General features: G+C 38.8%; 1 protein-coding gene across 6 annotated transcripts in view; it reads left to right on the top strand.

Annotated features, from left to right (window-relative positions):
- LOC149157990 (uncharacterized) overlaps positions 1-23,513 on the top strand; it is a 459,039-nt gene that overhangs the window by 2,581 nt on the left and 432,945 nt on the right. For all 6 annotated transcript variants that reach the window (XM_089436071.1, XM_089436075.1, XM_089436074.1 and 3 more), the window contains exons 5-7: positions 16,660-16,721; positions 16,871-17,387; positions 19,125-19,334. In XM_089436071.1, the coding sequence (XP_089292197.1) occupies positions 16,660-16,721; positions 16,871-17,387; positions 19,125-19,334 (789 nt within the window). The remainder of the gene's footprint in view (positions 1-16,659; positions 16,722-16,870; positions 17,388-19,124; positions 19,335-23,513) is intronic.

Genomic DNA, 23,513 nt, shown 5'->3' with positions numbered 1-23,513 from the left:
GACTCCTGAGTCCCAACTCAGCCTCAAAATATCAACAAAAAATATAATAATGTATCTCATATCACGGGTCATAATGTCATATACAATGAAATGAACCAAATAAGTAATACTACTGATTTCCTCTGCCCCTCTTGTGAGAAAATGCAATAGCTTTCACTTTCCCTCTAGATGTAGACGCTGGTGGAGTTGGCAGTGGACTCTGCTGTGCTCTAGAAGCTGAAGAACTAGGAGCTATAGGAGGTAGACCACGTCTTCTACTGGTGGTAGGGGTAGCCTAGGTAGGTGGTGTCACCTCCTCCTTTTGTTGCTTCTCCTCCTCCCCCTCTACGCTTTCCACTACCTCCTGCTCTAACCAATCATCGACAGACTCCATGAGAGGCCTCTTAGTCTCAACTCTCCATGCAGCAGTGGTGTCAATCCCATCCAATGAGATGGCCTCTATATCAGGTATCCTCTCAAGTTGCTTCACCCACAATCGAAGATTGTAGTAGACGTAGACCATGTCATTAAGTTGCTGGGTATCCAGCTTGTACAAAGATCATAAAATAATAATTATAAAAAAAATATTATTTAATGAATTCAAAAAATTAATTGGAAATTTGGAATAATTTAAGTTTTAAGTTTAACCTGTTGCGCGTCTTGTTGTGTATTTTTTCAAATACATTTCAGTTGCGCTCGCATCTTGAGGAGCTACATGTTTGGCCGAGGATTCGAATGGCAAGCTTTCGCAGATGGGGTGCTCTGGCACCATAGCGAGTTCACCATGCATCTACAACAAAAATACAAATAAGATAAACATAAGAAAAAAAATGAAATTTGAAAGTTGAAGCAAAGTATGAAGTTATGAACTTGAAGAGACAATGAAATTTGAAACAAACTAAAAAATACTTGGCATTGTAGTCTTCCTATCAACCACAACCATCTCAAAGCCAAATGTGCTACCTGCCATTTTGTATATCTCCATTTCTTTGAAGATTTCTGCACGTTTTGCTACAGATCGCACCATCCTTTGAATACAGGTTAAGAATCCATCCATGATCTCAGCATCAAATAAGAATCCACATGGGTAAAAAAATACGGGGTTCAAGTAGATCCCTGTAGCATGAATGGGATGATGGAGTGTGTTGTTCTATCGTTCATCAATCAATTCCCATAGGAGGAGTTGTTTCTGAAACCCCTCATCTCCCTTATTATCATAGTAGGCTTGAATGGATTCTTTGGTCCTGTCCATGGCCTCATACAAATAGCCCATTGCGGGTTTCTCACCATCAACTAATTGAAGAACTTTTACCAAAAGTTCAGTAATGGTGCACACCTCCTGCACTCCCGCCCAGAAGTTTTCCTGATATGAAACTAATCTGCATATGGCCTCTCCCTTTGGTTTGCGGCTCATTGTCAAAGCACGCCACTCCTCTGAAAGAAACATTCTTTTCACATCCCACATAGAATTCAAGAGGGATTGAAGAGATATGAAACTGGTGGCAAACTGTATAATGGCGGGACGCACCAACTCCTTGTTGTTGGTGAATTTTCTCATCAAGCTAAGCATAAATGCATGATTATATATAAATTTTGTAATGTTTTTTGATGAGTCAACAATATCTTTGACAAATGAAATTTTTCCTATGTCCTTCAACATCAAATCAATACAACATGTAACACAAGGTGTCGAAAATAAAGTAGGATGCCTCTCCATAAGCATCCTGCCAGCAGCAACATAATTTGCAGCATTGTCCGTTATGACTTGGACAACATGTTCTGCACCCACCTCCAAAATAAACATATCCAAAAAATCACATAATAATTTTGCATCTTTGATATGTGAAGATGCATCAACAGATTTCATAAACACCGTCCCCTTGGGACAACTAACCAAGAAGTTTATAAGGGTTCTCCCTGTTTGGTCGGTCCAACCATCTGACATCACAGTGCATTCTGTTTATGCCCATGATGCCCTAAATTCCCCCAATTTTTTGGTGCAGTCAACCTTTTCATTTTGAAGAATGCAGCCTTTAAAGTCATCATAAGAAGGGATTTTGTACCCTGGGCCAACAATTGCAATAGCATCAATAGCAGGCTGGAAAAATGGATTATTCCTTGCAACGCTGAAATGAATATCACTCCAAAGGAGAAACTTGCCCAACAACTTGTCAACTTGTTCTTTCACATTTTTTTTAAGCATTGAAGTGATAGATGGTTGTGAACCAGACGTGGTTCTAAGAACAAAAAATGATGAGGCAGCTACAGGGTTGGTTGTAGACATTGATGCTGAAGTAGAACCAGTGCCACTTCCATATTCACCTCCTAACATCCTCCCTGCTAGTTGCTTCTTCATATCTGCTTTGGCCACTCTCTCTTGCTCTAATTCTTCCAATGATTTCATGGCTCTTCGGATGATTTCCACATTTGTATTGTTGCAAGGCCCTACATCATGTCGAGGGATTTGTGCAAGGTGATACTTCAATCTATAAACCCCCCTTGACATATGCTTCCCATACAACTTGCAAAACAAATTCAATCTATCAAACCCTCCATTAGGTTCATCAAATTCCCACAGAGGGTCCAATTTCCTTGACATGTTTGTAACTTGGTTGAACTCTTGAGTTTTAATGTAAGATGAAGTTTGAACTTTGAAGTTGAACCTATGGCACAATAAGAATTGCAAGTTACAAAAATTAAAAAAAATTACATACATGACACAACACATTGAATTTTTGACAAACAAACAAAAAAATCTTAACTCAATCCAAAATGAACTCTCTCCGCTCTCTGCAACAAAAATGAAAAAAAACACCATCAAATCCACTAAAAAATCATTGATAATCAATGGGTTATAGAAACCCAAGCAAAAACAAGAAAAAAACCAAAACAAAATGGCCAAATTTGGTGCCCATACCTGGAAACCACGGTTTGCCGAAGAAATTTGATCCAAAGACGAAGTTCTCTTGCTTGGGATGCTAAAATCTCCAGGCTTTTTCCTCCTTTGCTCTAGTAGACTCCTTCCAAGCTTCCTCTCCTCAGCTCTCAAACTACGCCGCTCTCTGTTCAAAATGATAAAAAAAATTTCATTTTTTCCCTTATAAAACGCGCTATCCGGGAGTTTGGCGATTATTTCTTATCGAATCGCGATAATTTTGAAAAAATCACGATTCTTTCAGCGATTTTTTTGAAAAAAAAAAGTTTGTAATAATCGAGCGATTTTATCGGCGTAATGAAAAAAGTCGCGATTTTTTGATGTTATCGCGATTATATCGCGATTTTTGCAACATTACTCTTAACCATTAGGCCCTTTCAAATTGTACTTATAATCTAATTTAAAGTCACAACCAAGCTAGACACCAAATTGGTGCATGAGACCCTCTTGTTTGTGGGAAAAAAGACCCACCTCTGTGCATTGATTTAATTGCTAAAGTCTATGGAGGCATACATACTCTTCCCCCTTCTAGATTTGAACTTGTGACCTCTTATGAGGAAACATATATTCTCAAGTTGTACAGCCCCAGTCAAGCTGTGGATTGGTAGTATATATATGTTGCTGTGATTGATAGGATTTTTTTCTTCTAGTTCCTTGAAATTGAAGAATTTTTTTTTTTTTTTTTCTTGATAATTCCTATTCCTTAGGATTAAGGGTTTTTGTCTTTTAAGTTTGGCATAAACCAAAGGAGATTTGGCAAGTTCAATATTGTGCAATTGTTTAGCCTGTTTTATCGTGTTTAATTTCTAGATGTCAAATTGTTTATTGAAAAGATCTTTTTTTTAATTAGAAAATCAAGAAAAATAATGGCACTTTTGTTTCTTCAAGCTGCTTCTTTAATTTTTATGTGAAGCAAGTTTCATCAAACTCAACAACTATTGTTTTCTAAAAGTCAAGACACATTCGAAGAAATTTTACTTTTTTTATTTTTGAATAGTCTTGTTGAAGTTATAAGAAATAGTCGATCTATGGTGGTATGTGAATTCTTTCTAGGTCCGCTTAGGCAAAGAATAGATAAGACAACGTTCCACCAAGTTTCCAAGATGTAGGAGAGAGGAAATGCACATGGGGATGTGTGGAGGCACTTCCACATTTTAGAAAAATTCATGGTGATGTGTGGAGACACCCCAAATTTTAGGGAAATTCATGGGGATGATTATAGAAAAAATGAAAATCCCAAGCTAACAATTCATTCCATTTAAATTCATATAGTTAGCTCTCACGTGGCTACAATCGAAGATTGGCCACGTATTCTCAATAAATGTACCGAAGGGAAAACTCATATGTTTGCTACTTTACGTTTTCATTCCAGTCAACTATGTCTTCCAACATGATATCACATTGCATTCTCGCTAGACTTGTGAAAACCTAAAATTTTGACTTATTTGGATTAAGTTGGTTTTCAATTTTGACTTGTGAAATCCAATGAAGTATGTAAATATTTTGAGGCCATGGGAAAGTTTTCTCATTATTTGGCTGCTTTCTCTACTACAACAACAAAATATGATAGAGACTAGTTAATCTAGGTGGTTGCACACATGCAATACAACTCATTGGTCAATGGTTCGTCAACTTCATTGGTCAGTGGTTGAACACATGTGCTTCATTAGTCAATGGTTCCTTAAATGGTTTCTTCCTGTCATGAACCTAACTCTGCTCACCAATAGAAATACTGTAATCATTATAGACTTAAATTACATTGAAACATATATCGATACAATATATGAAGCGAAAGTGTCAAATTTTTTCAAGATCAGATACAATGCACATACAACACAAACACACAACAAACCCTTAAATGCAAAAAAAAAGCATGAGACAAAATATTCAGATTTACCAACAACTTTCCACAACAATAATACTCAATGACAAATTCTTTTGACCACGAGTATTGGTGTGCAGTAGGTTTTTTGGGCATTTTGTTGTTGTTGTTTTTTTGAATTTTTCTCACTTGAAATGTGGGCTTATGTGTGCAAAACGTTTCAAAAAGCCATGAATTGTTTTGCGAGCGTTGGGATCCAAACGAAATTGAAAGGCTTCAATGGAACCAACCAGCAAATCCTAATCTCCTCATAGAGAAGGAAAACCAGCACTAGGGCAAAAGATATATCAACACTACTACACAATAGAAGCAACTAGCAAGTGCACATTTAAAGAGAAATTACTTAAGAATGCTAGAGCACAACGCTCAAACAATAGATCACACCATGAAATCCAACACAATGATAGGTATGGTATTTGTAGGCTAAAGAATGAATATCTTGTATAAGAGAGCAATAACTGAAGGTAACGTTACAAATGAGTCTCAGGGTTTATTTATACACAACTCAAGAGGTAGTGTATGCTCCCTAAGAAGTGTTATGGGCCCATATAATGACTAGGTTGGTCATAATCAGCTAGGAATACAATAAATTAGTGGTGACTAGATCAATGTTTAAGACAAACCCTAGATAAGTTGAGTGGGGGTGGCCTTGAAGAATGATGAAATCAGTGTTGATAATATTGCCGAAATATGAACGATATTCAAAAATATTGTGATATTTTCGACAAAATGTTGAAAATATCGCGATATTTGCTTGCCTGAAAATATCGTGATATTTTCGAAATATCGTCGAGAAAATATTGCGATATTGGCTTGCTTGAAAATATCATGATATTTTCGAAATATCGTCGATATTTCGGCAAAATATTGCGCGACGACCCAAAAAATCGCTGAGTAGGCTGGGCCGCTGCTAGAAAAAGCAATTTTGGTCATCTCATTTGCTCATTTTGGTTTTTGAGTCTTGGAGAAGGAAGGGGAAGAGCTTTGTGGTGGTTGTCAATGAGGGATTGAGGATCAAACAACCATTATCACTAGCAACTAAGAATGTTTTGTGGATCGAAGATTAAAGAACAGTGAGACAAACTTCATTTCTTCCATTAACAGGTATGTTCTTAAAAACCCCTATGTCAATGATTTTTTTCATAGATTTAGGGTTATGCTTGCTTGCCTCTTTGCCTACCAACATTTTGTTTCTTTGTTTTTTTTGCCATTTCCTATGATTTTCATGCCCATGAGCCGATGCAAGGGTTTTATCCATATTTGGACAACAAGCTTCATTTATTTTTTAAAACTTTCTTATGCACCCTCTTATTGCCATTTTTCATTCACATTGCTAATAATGTAGTAAAAAAATATTTTTTAAAATTAAGTGGTGTTAAAATTGGCAACTAGGGCCAAATTCCACCATGGGACAACTCATTTGATGGAGATGATTATTGCATTCGATTCCTCTTTTTGAGAGGTCCAAGTTTGATATACAGATCATCTCATTCAGACAAGCATAAGTAGAATTTTGAATTTATTCTTTCTTATGCACAAATTGTCAAGGTCGGCCTCAGTCAAATGTAGGCTTAAGAAGCCCAATGGATTTGTCTCCTCACCCTCAACGAATTTTATAAATAGGAGTGACCTCTCTTCTCATTTGGACATCACTCACACACATCATTCTTCTCTCTCTCTTCTCTTGATTGGTTTGTACAACTTGGATAACCTCTCTCTCTCTCCCATGTGTGGCATAGAAGGATGAAATTTCAGAAGCGAAAGTGCAGGCTGAAAATATAGAGTGCAGACTAACGTTGACTAGGGGTTGTTTGATTGTCTTTGATTGCATTTTTCTGGGCAGAATTCCGATCTCTTGAGGCCACATTCTTTGGCACAGAAACCAAGGCAATTAAGGTTGTTTGACCAGGGTTGACTAAGTTTTTGTGGACTGTTTTGGGTTGACTTTGACCCTTCTTGAAGGCCGAATTGGACTATTGTTGACCAAGCTGCTTGGAGGAAGTTTTGTTGCTGATTTGACCAGTGTTGACTTTCTGGTTAGGGTTGAAGTTGACTGCTGATTTTGACAGGGCTGTTTTGATTGTGTATTGGGCAAGTGAATTTGATCTATGTACTCTCTCTCTCTGCTGAACTATTGAATAATAATAAGAAGATTTGATCAAAGGGTTTTCCCCACATTGGGGTTTTTCCCTGGCATCCGCCAAATCTTGTGTCCTCTTGTCTTGGCTTGTCTTTTGCACATGTTTTTATGTTCTATCTGCATTTACTGTCAATGTGATTGCTACTGGAAATAATTGGAAATTGTCATTGGGCTGATAAGGAGCATTTTAGTAAATTGTGCTAAGCATAGAACATACCATTGTTATCTAAAATTAACATTGGATCATTGCTCAGGTGAAGACAAAGCCCAAGCAAGAGTGAGGAAAAACAATCACTAAGGGAAGTTGTTGGACAGGAAGTTGTTGGACAAGAACTAGTCCCAATGACGACTACATCTTACTTCAAATTCAAGGACAAGCTTAAGGACCAATCCGATTATCATGCATGGAAGATGTCTCTAGATTTGACTTTGGAAGAAAATGATGCCATGGACTATGTCAAAGGAAGAGTAGTGGAGCATCCTTCAAATGCATCCGCTGCTGCACAAACAAAGTACAAGAAAGGTGAGGTTAAAGCTAAGAAAATTATTGTTGATTCTATTCACAAGCCTTGGTTGCCTATATTTCTGATTTGGGAACATTTAAGGAGATGTATGACAAGCTAGTTGGGATGTTCAAAGTAAATAATGCAAATCAAGTTCTCTTTCTCAAGAACAAGTTGAAAACATCAAGATGGATAGAGGAGAATCCATTCAATCCTACTTCATGAGGATGATTGAAATAAAAAATGATCTCCTATCTATTGGAGAAGTTATTGGTGACAGGGAGCTCACTCTTATTGCACTTGGAGGCCTTACACGAGAATGGGATGTGTTTAACACTACCATCTTCAACAATGACATGATTCTAGGATTTGATAAATTATTGGCTAGATGCACTCTAGAAAAAATAAGGATGATGGAAAGAGACAAGCCTTCCAATGGAAACAATCTTACTGCCTTCAAAGGAAAGAGGAATGCTTCCGCTGCTCCAAATGGAAATGGTTGTCCTCCCAAGAAGTCGAGAAACTCTAGGTATGAAGAAGTTAATGTTATAGAAAAGAAAAAAGAATTTTATCTTATTTTTTCCCTCACCGCCTCTCCTTTGGATACATTGGATCATTGGTTGATTGATAGTGGTGCCTCAAGGCACTTCACTGGGTACAAGGAGGCCCTCTCAAATTTGATTGAAAATAAGACTAATATGGAGATTATACTTGGGGATAATGCCAATTATCCCGTGAAAGGAATTGGAACTGTTACTCTTCACTTAAATCAAGGTCAAACTCTTCATTTACAAGAAGTGTTGTATCTACCTGATCTGAAAAAGAACCTGGTCTCTATTTTTGCAATGGAAGATAAAGGTTTCAAGGTGACATTCATTGATGGGAAGGTTCATGTTTGGAAAAGGAACCTGAGAGATGCATTCACTTGGATTCAGGGTTGAAGGTCTTTATCAGGTTGGAGAAAGTCCGTTGGGAGCAATGACTTGCGATAACGGACCTCCCACGTACCTCTCCCATAGGTCGAGAGTTCGACAGGCTCACCCTCATCCATATGATGGATGAGCGATAAATCCCTCACCCTGCCGGTCCTTGATGCTTATTGGGTGGCCCCTCTCAAATAAGTAACTAAAGGGTGGTCGAGCGAGAAATCGATGGCGGCCTTTCAGTCGAGCCATGCGTTAGCATCCTCTCCTTTTAGTCGAGCGATTTTCATTCCTCACCTAACGACTTAATTGAAGGGGCTGGTCATTATATATGTAATTACGCTTTAGGCTCTCATAATCGATCGTACCCTATATATCGTATACAAATAGATATATCTCATTATATATGTCATTATGCTTTTACTTTTTGAGGGGAAGAAATAGAAGGCTTACTGAAAGGTCCGGGTGGAAAAAAATAGTGAGAAGGGTTGGGTTGGTCCTTTCAGTTTGAGGGGAAGAAAATAGTATCCTGAAAGGTATTACCAGGCGGGTTGGGATAACCTACAAAAATTCTGAACACAAATACACAAATTCTGCAGAAGGGTTGTTTACCCTGGATTGGAGTCTGCTGATCAATCAGACAAAGGTCCCCAGCCAATAAAGAAATAAAGACATTATTTTCTTATATTTCAATACTAAGTAGAATTAGCTTTGTAATTGTAATGTTTAGCAATTAGATTCCAATACGTGAATATCGCTTTATTTAAGCAATCCTTGAGTGATTCCGTCCACCCACCATGCATGGGAAAGAGACCTGACCAGCCCATTCTCGTTTCCCCACGCACTTACGAATGATGAAAGTAAGTTCCTGGCTTTCAATCCGAATTATGGCATCGAAGATTTTCTCACCTTCATTTTAAAGCCTTACCTGATGTAAGGAAGATGGTCACAAGTATGCTCGAATTCAACTTAGATTATGAAGGTGTTTGTCAGGGTTGTGCAGCTGGAAAACATACAAGGGGACCATTCCCCTCAAGTCAAAGTCAGTCTATCGATATTCTTCAATTGGTCCATTCTGATCTATCAGGTATGTTTACCGTAACATCTTTGGATGGATATTTGTACTATGCAATTTTTGTGGACAAATTCCCTCGCAAAACATGGATCTATTTCTTGAAGAAGAAGGACGAAAGTGTTCAAATGGTTCCGCTCTTTCAAAGCCTTGGTCGAGAATCAAACAGGGAAGAAGATCAAAATATTAAGGACCGATAATGGGACAGGATATGAGTCAAATGAATTCATTGACTATTGTAGAGAAGCTGACATTAAGAGGGAGACCATTGCGACATATACCCCTGAGCAAAATGGAGTTGCTGAAATGAAGAGTTGAATTATCATCGAAGCCACCCGTGCCATGCTTCATGACCAAGGTCTACCGAAGTTCTTATGGGAAAAAACCTATGTTGCACGAGTTTCTGGAACTTGGGAACGTTGGGAACTTGGGTACGGGTGTCTGGAACGGCTAGAGGTTTCCCCAAATTTTCCAGGAAACGGCTAATTGGGAGCGGCAATATTATATAATAAAAAAATAATATATATAATCAAAAAAATATAATCAAAAAGGCTGCTGCCATAGCAAAAAGATATATATGTTGACATATGTTACCCAAAATAAGTGTTGACATATGTCTCCTACGTTACCAAAAAGATATAATATTTACCAATACGATGAACCTTTACTAAAATTACATTAATATAAGTTATAAAAGTTACAGAGGTAAGAAAAAGAATTTGCAGATATTTCTTTAAAAAATTTAGTGATCCATAACAAATTTAAAGGCACTTTTTTACTAGTGTAGTGTAGATACCAATTTTAAGTTTGAAGCCATGTCTTATTATTTTCTTTTGAATTAATAGTTGCGTTGTATACATATTTGAGTAAAATGTTGAATCGTATATGTAAATGTTTAAGCCATGAGCTCTCCGCCTAAATTTTTAAATGCTGCATTCCCAAACAACTCGAATATATAAAAAACAAAAACAAAAATAAAAATAAAATATGCTTGATTTGTTTTTTTACCTGAACTTATGAAAACGAAACAAGTAAACGAGTAGTTTATTGCTGAAGGGCAGCTCTCCAACTCTCAACACACTTAGCTCTCTCAACACACTCAGCTCTCCGCTCTCAACACACTTAGCTCTCCGCTGTCAACGCCAAACAACAACTAAAGCTCTCAGTGAAAAGAGGTGTAGCAACCAGCATTTATGGAAAAACTGAAGGGTTTTTTTTGGCGCCAAAAACATTCCCGCCCATTCATATCCACAGAAACTGGTGGAAAGACGAATAGTGCATCGTCTATTAATAACAACTGCGTATTTCCCTTTCTGATCATACAGTGTGTAACAGTGCGTCTTTCTCTGCCCAGGTCCTTTTCTTTGGGGTTTACAGTATTTTTGACTTACCATATTGTTAGTAATCCACTATACAATTTCATGGGTGAATTCAATTACTAAATTCTGCAATTTCGTGCGTGAATTCAAAGTGAAAATTACTAAATTAGTGAATTCAAGTAGCCAATTTTCATATAACGCTGGCAGTTTCCACCGAAACCATACAGGAATGTTTGGTTCGAAACTAGCTGTCATAGCTAAAAGACCGCTGCCAATTCCAATTTCCACATGGGTTCACATGGGAACGCTGGAGCGTTGCAAATTTAAGTCTGACGAGTTCCGGAAACCGTCCAAAGTTTCTTTTACCGTTCCCACAGAAAACAGAACGTTCCTCTGCAGCTCCAAAGTTCCAAGGAGCGTGGGAACCACCGGAACGGGTTTCCCAGCTCTCAGGAACGGTTCCCGTGCAACATAGGAAAAAACCCAATGCGGGAAAATCGGTGCAACAGTTTTGAGGATTTATTATTATGCAGGAGAAATATCTGAATACAAATCTAGGATGCTTATCTAGCAATCCTTTATAGAGAAAATACTAGCGGAAAATTTGAATGAGTTTTACCTCACTTCACCCTGCAGAATTCCGGCTGATCCGGAAACATGACTGGCTAACCTTGGCTACTTCTGCATTGGCCCCACGTAAGCTCTGTGTCAACCCTGCATCAGCTCTTTTGCCCTCTGCATTAGCTATCCCAGCTGTTTCGATAGTTCAGAGTTTTGCGTGACAGACAACTTTCTCCTTTGTGCTGGCCCTTCTGGCTCTTTGCGCCAAGGTTGCGTGGGCCTAGACTAGCCCAACATCAGCTCTCCCGGCTACTGCACTGCCTCCACAAGCTCTCTCTGCCTCTCTGTCATTATTCTCCAGAAAGTCCGCCCGGATTCCTTCTGCCCCTCTGTTGCTGAATGATTACCTAGTTCGAATTTCTCAGCTTCCTAGCCCCAGAAATCAAACTCTAGATCAATTCGTTCTCTCAGTGTGTTTTTCCAAATGAACCCCAAGCCTCCATTTTATATTTTTCCTGTTGAGTCTTCAACGACCGAGATTAAGTCTAATCAATGGCTAAGATTAAAACATGACTTGATTCGCCTTAGGAACTCCATTAAAAATATTAATTATTTTAATAAAATACAATTCAGGTGGAATTTCACCAAACAGTTTCTGGGTTCTTTAGAACTCATGTGGCTTAGCCTCTCCACCACATTTTTGGCCACTTCAAACTCCAGTTTGAATGAGAGGGGTATCATGCTACCCTTCGGAGATAGCGACAATATTCCATCTCCATTTCCATCTTTTGAGTTTGCTCCATCGACGTATAATTTCCATATTTTATTTTCACTTGGTCAGAAGTGCTTTGAATTCCCTGTTAGGTGTATTGATGTTTCCTCTAGGAAGGTCTCATCCTCTTATAGGAACAAATAATAGATGTCTCCATCTTTACCATCCACTATGGAGTTCTCTGAGCCTTTAGCTGGGGTCATGGTTTTCACAAACCGGGATTCTCTATACAATCTTCTTTGCTCACCTCCAAAAGTGGGGTGGCATAAGTCAGATCCAGCTTGATAGAGCCACCTACCTTTGAACCCCGAGATATGGATAAGAGAATTCCAAAAAGAGGAGGTATATCAGCCACCAGTATATCCATTACCACACTTTTCACCAAGATCTGAGCCAAGTTTACCACCAAATCCTTTATCATGCCTAAGCACTTGACCCTCATGCAGTTAAAGGAGTACAAATCCTTGTATACTTTATTTATTTCCAAGCCCAGTTATTCCATCACTGATAATGGCATGAGGTTGTGTGAGGTTCCTGAATCTAGCTTGAAATTATGCAACAAAAGGTCATGGATCGCTAAAGTCACATAAAAAGACATGGTAGAAGGATCCAAATCTTCCACATGCAGCCCAAAAATGACCATTTTCCTCTCCTCCTAGAGGTTTAAACTATTATGGGCTGGTGCTGAGATAGAGGGATTCATAAATTAAGAGACCTAGGCTTTATAAATATGTTGGTTCAGGAGAAATTATATTAGACCTCTTTATTTAATGTGCCCTAAGCCAACCTCTAATGTCATGCCACATCATCAGGGTGTTGGGGTTTTAGCTTACAAATGGGTGCTTCATCTTCAAATAGGCATAACTCCCAAATCGTGAAGGCTTTCATGGCATGCAACATACCATCGGAATCGACCTGACGAGGAGCATCTAATAAGGATGATCTTTAGATCAAATTCACTTAGCTTCATCCCTTAAAAAGCCTCAACAATTGCTGGGCTACTGGGGTTTCTAGCCATCCTTTCGTTGGAGATTCCAACTAATGTGATCCTGACAAATATTAAGAGCATTCATTGACGAATGTTGACATCAATGATGTTAGAAAATGTAACTAGTTTCGGTCTTCATGTTGATTTGGGGTAGCATCGGATGTGCTCTAGCCACGAAAATTTTTGGAGAGGCTAAAGCACATGAGATCTCCAAGACCCAGAAATGGTTTGGGCAGATTCTTACCGGTTTGGGAGATATTAAAATAATTAATATTTTTAATGGAGTTCCCAAGTCTAAACTTATGAAAAAGCAAATATTAATGGGTATTAATATAAAACTGGGTTAGAATGTTCCAAAAGTCATGGATCAAGCCAAATCTAATCTTAGCTGTTGATTAGAGATTTATTCTCGGTCGTTGATGGACCAACGAGAAAAGTATAAGAGGAGGCTTGAGGGTCAGTTGGAGAACACATCGGAGTGATCAGTCATTTTATTCTCTAGAGCGGGGTTTGCTAAGAGAGATAGAATCAATGATCAACAGTGAGGGGTAGTGAATACATAGCAGAGAGGCAGAGTTGGTACCAGAGAGATAGCGTAGAGCCCAAAGAGGTTGACGCAAAGGCAATTGGGTGCTATGCAGAGGTAGCCAGGAGTTGCGCAAAGCCAGAGAGGCCCAGTGTGTGAGACACAAAGGCTCCAAAGGCTGACGCAGAGCCTCGAGAGGCTGATGCTAGGCCAGATAGGCTGATGCTGGGCCAGATAGGCTGATGCTGGGCCAGAGAGGCTGACGCAGGCCCTAGAGGCAGCGCTAGGAGATTTTTGTCGGACAGATTGGAGCTGGAAAGTTGGATAGGGTGACGCAGAGCAGCGGAAGCTGTATTGTTGCTGTGGGATCGTTCATCTGGTGATTTAGCCGGAATATTTGTCTCTGATTGAGAGGTACTATTGCCGAGGGTAGTTTTTGTTGGGTGAGCCATTTTTGGCACCCTGGTTGTATTCTGGAACTGCATAATAATAAAACCCTTTGAATAGTTGCACCGATTTTCCCGCATTGTGTTTTTCCAGGGACATTAGTCCAAAAACAACGACGTCACTTGTGTGCTTGTCTCTTTCAGTTGATGATCTGTATGTGTTGATATCGTACTTGTATTTATTTTTCAGTATTTACATGGTAAATAACTTGTTAAGTAACTGAACAAGTAGGAAGAAATAAATCATATAGTACAAGAAGAATTTCCAACGGATAGACTTAGAAATTCCAACATGGTATCAGAGCGTGGTTGCAAATCACAGGATAACTGAAGGCATCAGCTGAGCAAAGCAGCAGTAGCGGAAACAACTGTCCCGAGTGACAAAAGCTGTTCCTAGCAGAAAGCAACAAGGAAGGGGTGACGCAGAGAGCCTGTGTCATCAGTTCAAGCCAGGAGAAGTATCAGCGCTGAGGCAGAGAGGAGCAGACCTGACCTACGCAACGCCCGACCATCTTTCTCAGTCAAGAAGGATCGACGCTGAGGCCAGGAGGTGCAAATTTTGCTGGTGCTGGGATTGCGCAGAGCCTAGAGGCTCAGACCTTCAGATTGCTGAGGCATAGGAGGCTGTGGGTGAGTTGCGGAGCGAAGCTGGTGGGGTACTGTGGTCAAAACAGTACCTAACAGGGCAAGACCAAGGAGGAGGGAGTTGCTACTCGAGGATTTCTAGACAAGAAATCTGGATCAGTGGTGTAGTTGCACAAACGATCAGAGTGGGGCATCTCGACATTGGCAGAGGGATTTTCAGAAGGGAAATCGAGACTCAGAGGGAGTCAAACCGAGAACTTCCAGACAGGAAGTTGAGAGACTCAACAGAAGTCGATCAGAGGACTTCCAGGAGGGAAGTAGAGAGACTCGAAAGAGGAGCAACGATATTTGATCCTATGTTCAGCGACATTGGAGGAGCATTGTCATTGTTAGAAGGCAGAGTGTTGGAGCTGAAGTATACAAGCGAATCTGAAGGTGCAGTCTTTCTTCTGAGCAGCTGAAGGCAGAGGCTTTGGACCAGTAGTATTCTCTGCATGTATAGGTGGTAAAGGACTTGCCAGGTGTTCAAGACAAGTGGACTGAAAGGGTTGGTGTAAGCGCTTCTTCAGCAAGTAAGTCAAGTTTGTTCTTGTTCTTGGGCAGATTGATAGTCAAGTGTTGTTGACATCGAGCCCTCGTTTTCTTTGTATCAGGGCTAATTGTAAGGGCCATGATCCCTGGCAAGGGAGCCCTATGTTTGTTGTATTAAAAATGTAATACAAGCAAGTTTTGGGTTTGTAAATCTATTGTGTACTTCATTGATTCACCGCTGTACATTTTCCGCTGTGCAAAGTGCTTGAAGTTGTGGTATTTCAGAGTGTTTGTGATCGTGTTTTAGACATAGACCTGATTCTGGAGTGCCTAGGAAAAATCAACATCTTCGTTGTTCTATTGTATAGGACTCAGGAATGCCCTTTAACCTCCTATCTCTATCTTTTGGGTGTTGACGTTTTGGGCTACTTGTTGAAGCTGCTAGACTACCAGAGTGGATTAGAGGGGTTAGTCTGAAGGGTGAAATTGAAATTTTAAATTCAATTTCATTGTCACAAATCAATTTTATTTTGAGATTGACAATTTGACTGGTGCTTTTCCCCAAAATGGTACAATGGAACAAGAATAAAGATGCTTTCATAATTGCAAGAACTTTAATGTTTTTTGTTCAATTTCAGGTAAACCTACAGTTGAATTTGTATACATAGGTACTAGTTGGTGATAGAAACAATGTTCCACAGGGTGTGTCCTCTACACTCCCCATGCTCCTCGAATTTGGGGACTTCATTGGGAATGTCCCTTGTATGTCCCCAATACTTTGGGACTCTATTAGCCACGTCCCTTGTAGAAATGGTTCACGCCACCACCTCCGTTGCCTTGCCTTTCTTTTCTATGTATCCCTCCCAAATCCTACAACATGCTAGTTTAAGACATTAAGAAGGTTGAAGTTAGAACTTTGTGAACGACAAGCTTTAAAGGCAGAAAATAGTAGACAAGATAGACCTTTTACCATACTCTAAGTTCCCTTTAGGTCCAGCACGAATTATTTCAGTGAAACTAGGAAAAACAGAAGGTTCAGTCTTTTTTATTTCTTTGGCTGGATAAGTTAGAATAACAGTTGATTTTTACTTGTGGTTGGCTGTCTTCGCATTCCCACGGGATGATGGCTTATATATTTAATATTTGGGGTGAGATCCCCTACTTTGGGAGCCTTGATGCTCCCTTTTGGGTCTTCTCTCCACACATTCTCAAGACACTGCATGCGCACATCCCTGCATCCCTGCCTCCCTGCGTCCCTGTGTCCCTGAAACTTGGTGGAATATTAGATAAGTTATATTGCTGTTAATTCTAAAATATCTTAGATGCTATTTATTTTCTCTCTCCAAGTAGTTTAGACATTGATTTCATGAATGATTGCATCCAATGTACTACTGCATGTCTAAGGGTATTGCAACTTTTTCCAGTTGCCAGACAATGGGTTTTGACTTCTGTTGTGATTATGGCAATCTTATGATTAATTTTTGACCCCTTTTGCAGTGGCAGTATCTCAATGCATCCTGAAGGTTTCCTAACTTACGTGCATGGTGGGATTCTTGCAGGTGAGCCTTTTCACATTAGTCAATTTTATTATTGCTAGTAAACTGTGGTGATTCCATCCCTGGTTAACATTTTTTTCATGATTTAAAGAAGTGTGGGATGCACTTAAAATCTCGGTTGTTCTCATTATCTACCTTTGTTGGGAATGCAGACGAAATGGGTTTAGGGAAAACAGTTGAGCTTCTTGCCTGCATCTTGGCACACCCTCGGAGATCAGATCAATCAGATTTTGTTCATGGCAAAGTGAATCCAGCGGAAAATGGGCACCGTTCTTTAAAAAGACGAAAATTGGAACGAGTTGACTGTGTATGTGGGGCTGTCACTGAAAGCAAGTATTCTGGTCTTTGGGTTCAGTGTGATGTATGTGATGCTTGGCAACATGCAGATTGTGTTAGATTTGAAACAAATGGAAAATCTGATGCAAAAGGAATAGATGAAAGTGCTTCTGATTTTGAAATTGAGATTAGAAGCAACAAAGCCACTAGAAAGAAGAGGAGGAAAAGTTTAGTAATGGAAGGCAGTGCTGATGTCATCAAGACTGAGAAAAACTTTGTTTGTCAGACTTGCTCAGAGTTGATTCAAATTTCAGACTGTGAACTGGTTTCTTGTGCAACTCTTATTGTTTGTCCAGCACCAATATTGCAACAATGGCAGAATGAAATTGCTCGGTAGGAAACCTGATACTTCAGTAAAGTTCTGGTGCTTATTACTCTCAATCAGATTTTGTTATTGAGAAAATTTATAGAATTATGAATATCTGTTAAGTGAAGAGAGAATTTGATAAAATTTAAGATATATGCAATCGAGTGTAATTAGATATTGCCCATAGAACTCCTAAAAGTTTAAACATCTAATTGTTTACCATCATAGTTATGCTATATCTAGTTATTTCAACTTATGGGAATGGCATGGCATGATAGCACATTAGATCAGTGCTGCTCTTGATAAGGAATCTATCTGTCCTCTACCTTCTAGAGTCTTTTGTCCTAAGTCCCATGTTTCTGCTTTTAATAAAGAATCTATCTGGCATCTGCCTTTCTTCTAGACCTTTTTGTCTGAAGGCCCAAGTGGCTGGAATAATCTAAAACATATTGTAGTCCAAATTATTGTATATCCAGGATTATCCCAACTCTTCTTGTTATCCTTATCTAAATATTCCCTTCCATAAGATGGGATCATCCTCCCATTATTTTATTGCATTATCCTCTAAAAGCTAGTGGCACTTATCATATTGCCGTCCCAACTATCTAGTCTGCCTTAACCCCCGCAATTCTTTATCATTCAATTCGAGTTGCTTTATTCCTATTATGCTTTAATGTACCTGGCTATCATCCTTGCCTTTATCAGTGGTGTTCTTTCAAGTCACGGCGTGGTTTTCCCCTAATGGGTTCTCTGTGGTTTCTTGTTCTCTCATTAAAGTTATAATATGCTCCAGAGACTCAGATATCCTCTTGGATTGGCTCTGTTTCTCTCTGTTTATTATTTTTCCATTTGCATGAATTTAAACATGCTGTATCTCTTGAAGTTACAGTTGAGAGTCGAGACCAATGCGGAAGTATGACAAATGTCATAATGGTTGCTTGCGGGATACTCTTGGTATTTCATTTTATATTTTTGTCTTAAAATAACTACATACAAAGAGTTTGACCCTGGTGGAAATGAATTACACATCATTGAGGGTAACTTGCCAGCCACCCATTATTGTGCAGGATATCTGGTTGATTGAGATTCCTGAGTAGTCAGAATCTTTAGACTTCTCCTGGGAGGCTTTAGTAGTTAATGAGAAAGGTGAAAATTATGATAATTTTGGCTGTATATCTTTTAGCTATGTTTTCTACTCTACAGATGTACCAGATTTTGCTTTCTATTTTTAGGGTTTGTACTTAAAGATGCGTTAATCACTCCCATGAGTTCATTATATCTAAATGAACTTTTGCCATTCATGGACATTGATATACTTTCCTTCTAAAACAATAGATGCTAGTTACATGTATGGCAATCTGGAAACTAGCTTTTTCTATGACAAAAGAGAACTTAGCCCATGAGAAAAAAACTTTCTTTCCCAGGAGTTTGGGTAATACTATCACTGTGCCCTAGCACCTGCAGCCAATTGTTATACCTTCCTCTTTGATATTTAGCTGTATTTCTTTTAATCATTGCCAATGCATCTGCCTCGAGGAACCTTTATTAATTTAAGAATCTGCACCAGAGGCGGTGAGCTGTTTTCTGATTCATCAAGTCTCTCTATCTTCCATTGTGATCAAGTAAAATGCAGAAGAATTAAGTGAAATGATGCTTTAACATAATTGCTTTGAGCAAAGTAAAAAACATTTAGGCTACTGACAATAATTATATTTCTGATCAAGGAAAATCAGGGATTAATTGGCTGTATATTTGATTTGCAGTCATACTAAAAGGGGATCTTTAAAGGTTAGAGTGTATGGAGGTGTTAAAGATATTTCAAGTGAATCCACTTTAGACACTATGGGAACCAGTCTAAATGAACTGGCAGATGCAGACATTGTTTTAACAACATACGATATACTGAAATCTGATCTTTCACATGACTCTGATAGATATTATGGTGATCGGCGATCAATGAGATTTCGAAAGAGGTATGTATCTATAGTACATATACCATTATTCCATGTTTCTCATGAATTTTACTGATGAAAATTTCAACAATTTTTTGCATCTTGTTTTGCCAGTTTCCTTTTCTTTCCTTAGTTTTCTGAGGAATATTGGTATGTATTGAATAGTTGCAATTGTCTTGGCAACCTATCACTTGCCTTTTTAATGTTTTTTCATTTCTATTGTTTTCTTTTGGAAAAGTAATTAGGGGATTGGAGTAAATTACATATCAATGTTAATGGATTTGGAATTGGCAAAAAATTGGTGAGGCAAAAGACTGATGAGTTTGAATTGGATTGGGAATACATCAGCAGAGACCCAGGTAAATCTTTGCAAGTACAAAATAAACTGGCAGAGAAGAATGTAGCTCAAACAAGCAGAAAAAATGACAGAAAGCACACAAAAATTAGGTTTGAATCACCCTGAGTTGAATTGGATTGTTTGTAGGCCAATCTGATCAAAACTTGCCAAGTTTGCAGTTTAAATTGCGAGTCTGGTGATGTTGATACATATAGCACAAGAAACAAGAACACCTTAAGGCATACCATTCACTCTGCACAGTGATTTTAAAATTGGCCTGCTGAGACGCGGACTTAGCTAAGTTGACTCAGTTGACCCCCTAACCAAGTCAACTCAGCTTTCTGTTTAGTTTGGTGATTGGTTTGGTACTGAACCGGTCCATCTTGAGTCTTGACCACGTCCGAACCTACTTGGCTGAGTTGGCCTGAGACTCCACAGCAGTGCATTTTTCATTACAAAGTCAATATAAAAGAAATAATCTAAACCCTAATTCATAGTGCCCTAAACCCTACAACCAAACCCACCACCCCCTCCCCTCTGCCCAGAAAAAAAACCTCTATTTGCTTCACATCTCTCTTGTTGAGCATTTGTGAGCATTTGGAGTAGTGTTCAAGAGTTGTGATTTAGAGTAAGCCAGGGGATGATTTGTAGCTTATGTTGAGGATCCCATTTCTGGGAGTGGTGATGAGTTTGATGATTGATTATTTTGATCAATGATTTATACTATGTAGTAGGCTAGTAGCTTGTAGCATTTAAAAAAAAAACCCTCTATTTGCTTCACCTCTCTTTTTGAGCATTTGGAGTAGTGTTGAAGAGTTGTGATTTAGAGTAAGCCAGAGGATGATTTGTAGCTTATGTTGAGAATCCCATTTCTAGGAGTGGTAATGAGCTTTATGATTGATCATTTTGATCAGTGATTTATCCCATTTTGTAGGCTAGTAGCTTGTAGCATGTGTTTAGGACTCTAGAGGCCATTTAGAGCCTCATTGATTCTGAATTTTGTTTCTCATATGTATTGCGCTTGGTGCCATTTTGATATGTTAACCCTTACATTATATATACATGAGCAGACTTTGCATATTTTGTTTCTAATGATTTTGAATTTAAAAATGATTTTTTTCATTGAAATGTAAATATTTTATGTTTTTTTAGTAAACCCAGTCATTGAATTCAAATCAGTCTGAGTTATGGACAAGATTGAGTTCAAGTCCAAGTTGACCCTCGGCCAATTCTAAGGATGAGTGCAAGTTATAAAACATTGACTCCACAATGCCCATGCAGAAAACAGATTAACACAAGAAAGGCATTGAACCTACCTGCTCTGTCCCCCTCTTTTCTATGATTTCTTGAGAGTTTTGTTCAACAATATTTGTAGCATTCACTGGGATTTCTTCCTCCTCTGCTGTGGTATCATGGGAATCTGAGAACTGCCATCCCTTTGGCTTTTGGGCTTGTCTCTTTTTTCTTTTGGGATTTTTTTTGGCCTGAGGACATGAATTTTGTAAGTTTCTGGTTTGAAGGCAAATACGGCATCTAAATTCCATGTTTTCGAAATCTAGAAACTGGGACCACTGCATATTATTATGAATTAGAATAATACGATCTGGTAAACCTCTACTGTAGTCTATTTCTACACATATCCTGGCAAAGGTGAAGATTCATTTTGTCACTCTATCCAAGTCCCACCTTTAAGAACTTCCCCAAAGAATTGCCGATTCCTTCTAACACTTTGTGATGCCAAAAATGCAAAGGGAGATTATGTAATCTGATCCACATTTGCCTTTTGGAAACCACCATGGAGTTAGCATCAAAGCCTGGGAACCATAAGGTAATAAAAATACCCGCACTACCCCAAAACCAAGGTCCAGATCTTTTACTGTATCAAATTTTACAATAAAGAAACCTCTAGAACACAGGGGAATATCGCAGTTTTTAGTCCAAGTGGAGAAGATCCATTGATATAGGTCCTCTAACTTGGGCCAGAAACCATTAAATCTTCATATGATTGCTCTTGAATGGAAATCAGAGTAGAGTTCATTGATCTCTGGCAGATTTACTGTCAAAGCCGGCACTTGATTCATTTGTTCTACAATATAGGGTCTGGGGATAGTGGAAGTTTGATAAGATTTGTTATGCGAATCAACCCTTCCTTTTACCGCATCCTTGAAAGAAGTTGGACCTTTTGTGTTACTGGAAGGCCCTCCCGCTCCTGAACTTCCACCCCTCTCTTGCAAAAGCTTTCCTTCGTGGATCAAGCTCCGAAAAGTTGCCAGATAGCCTGAGCAATTTTGCACTTTTGTTTTTAGATCCTTTATTGTAGCCACATCCCAAACATCAACGAGAAACAATTTTCCGCTTTTTGATTTTCTAGTGCAATCAAGACTAGTACAATTTTTTAAACTAATATATACTTCCAATGATACTATTTGACTTCTTTAGAGCATTCCAATCATCAAGCAGTTATACATGAAAAATTTCAACCATCAACAATAGAGCAGCAGCAGTAGAGATCACAATAAGAAAAGAGATACCAAAATCTAGGTCAACGACCAGGGCAAAAGTCACAAGGGGAAAATCCAACAACCCTTTCCTTATGAGAGAGAGTTCAGTTCATCAAAATGTACCTCAGAATATTCCAAACAAATTCCAATCTTTTGACCTCAATAAATGCCAAGCCAAACCAGTCAAATGAGAGAGAAATAGTCAATGTTGGTCCAAGTCAAAGTCTGCAACAGAGGGGCTAAATTTCAGCCTGAGGCAGATGGTCGAAGGGCTGAAATTCGACCTGTAGTACCACAGTCAAACCTCCGTCAAAGTGCAGATGCTGACCTTTGGTCAACATGCAAGAACAGGAGAAAATATTCGATCAAATCATCAAACAGAGTCAGCAAACCACGGAAAATTTTGGCCTGCAAAACCAGTCAAAATCTTGGTTAAACAGAAGCAAGAATACTCAAGTCAACGCTGGTCAAAGACAGAAACAAGAGAGCTGGTCAACGCAGAAAATTCTTCTCCTCCTTCGCACATGTGGACTATTCTTCTTTTATTTCAGATCCGAACGATGTGATGTGTGATGGACGAACTCTAATTTATACATGTGCTAGGAGGTGGGTTTTGACCTTGGGGTCAAACCCTTTTAATGAGTGTTGCTGACTTGGTCAACATATAAATTCATAATTTTTTCTTTGATTTTCCAATGAGAATACTGACTGTAGCTACCAGTTTTCAACATTGCTAAGGTCTTGGGAACCCATTGGATGGGCACACACAAGGCAGGGGTCCACTATCGCCTCGACCTTAGCCCCTGCTATTTGAGCCCAACAACCTCCTAAATGACCAAGGGGGAAGTCCCGAATATAACCCCAATTAGCCCCAAATAAGATCAGTGCTTTATATAACGTCATTTGGAGTGGAGGTGTTCACTTCTTGGAACTGTCTACCTATACAACATATGACTGTTGCAGCATAAAATTAAACAACAAATTTAGTATCTCCCAAACTATTGAAAATGGTACCAAGGAGGTGTTTCCTAGGCATTTCTTCTTTTGGCCTAGGGAGACACATAAATCACCTTTTGTCTAAGTGATATTATGAGTTTATTAATATCAAGGGGGCTAATGTACTTTTTATGTCATGATGTACTAGGTACTTTAAGTTATTAAAGTCACATGTGTTTTAAAAGTCACTTTATGTGATAAAGTGCTAAGTACACCTTATATCATTAAAGTGACTTTATGAGGAAAATTGACCATGGTACTAAAACATTAAAAGTACTAGGAGTCTAATTAATAGAAAGGGGGACCACATGAGGAGGGGTCAAGTAGGGGACTAATCTCCACCCTTGATCTAAATGGTTTGAGATT

The sequence above is a fragment of the Pinus tabuliformis genome, chromosome 5_2, assembly GCF_031772625.1.
Source record: "Pinus tabuliformis cultivar Carrire ecotype Pingquan chromosome 5_2, CPIR1, whole genome shotgun sequence".
NCBI classification, from domain to species: domain Eukaryota; kingdom Viridiplantae; phylum Streptophyta; class Pinopsida; order Pinales; family Pinaceae; genus Pinus; species Pinus tabuliformis.
This window is presented reverse-complemented; position numbering and strand designations above follow the sequence as displayed.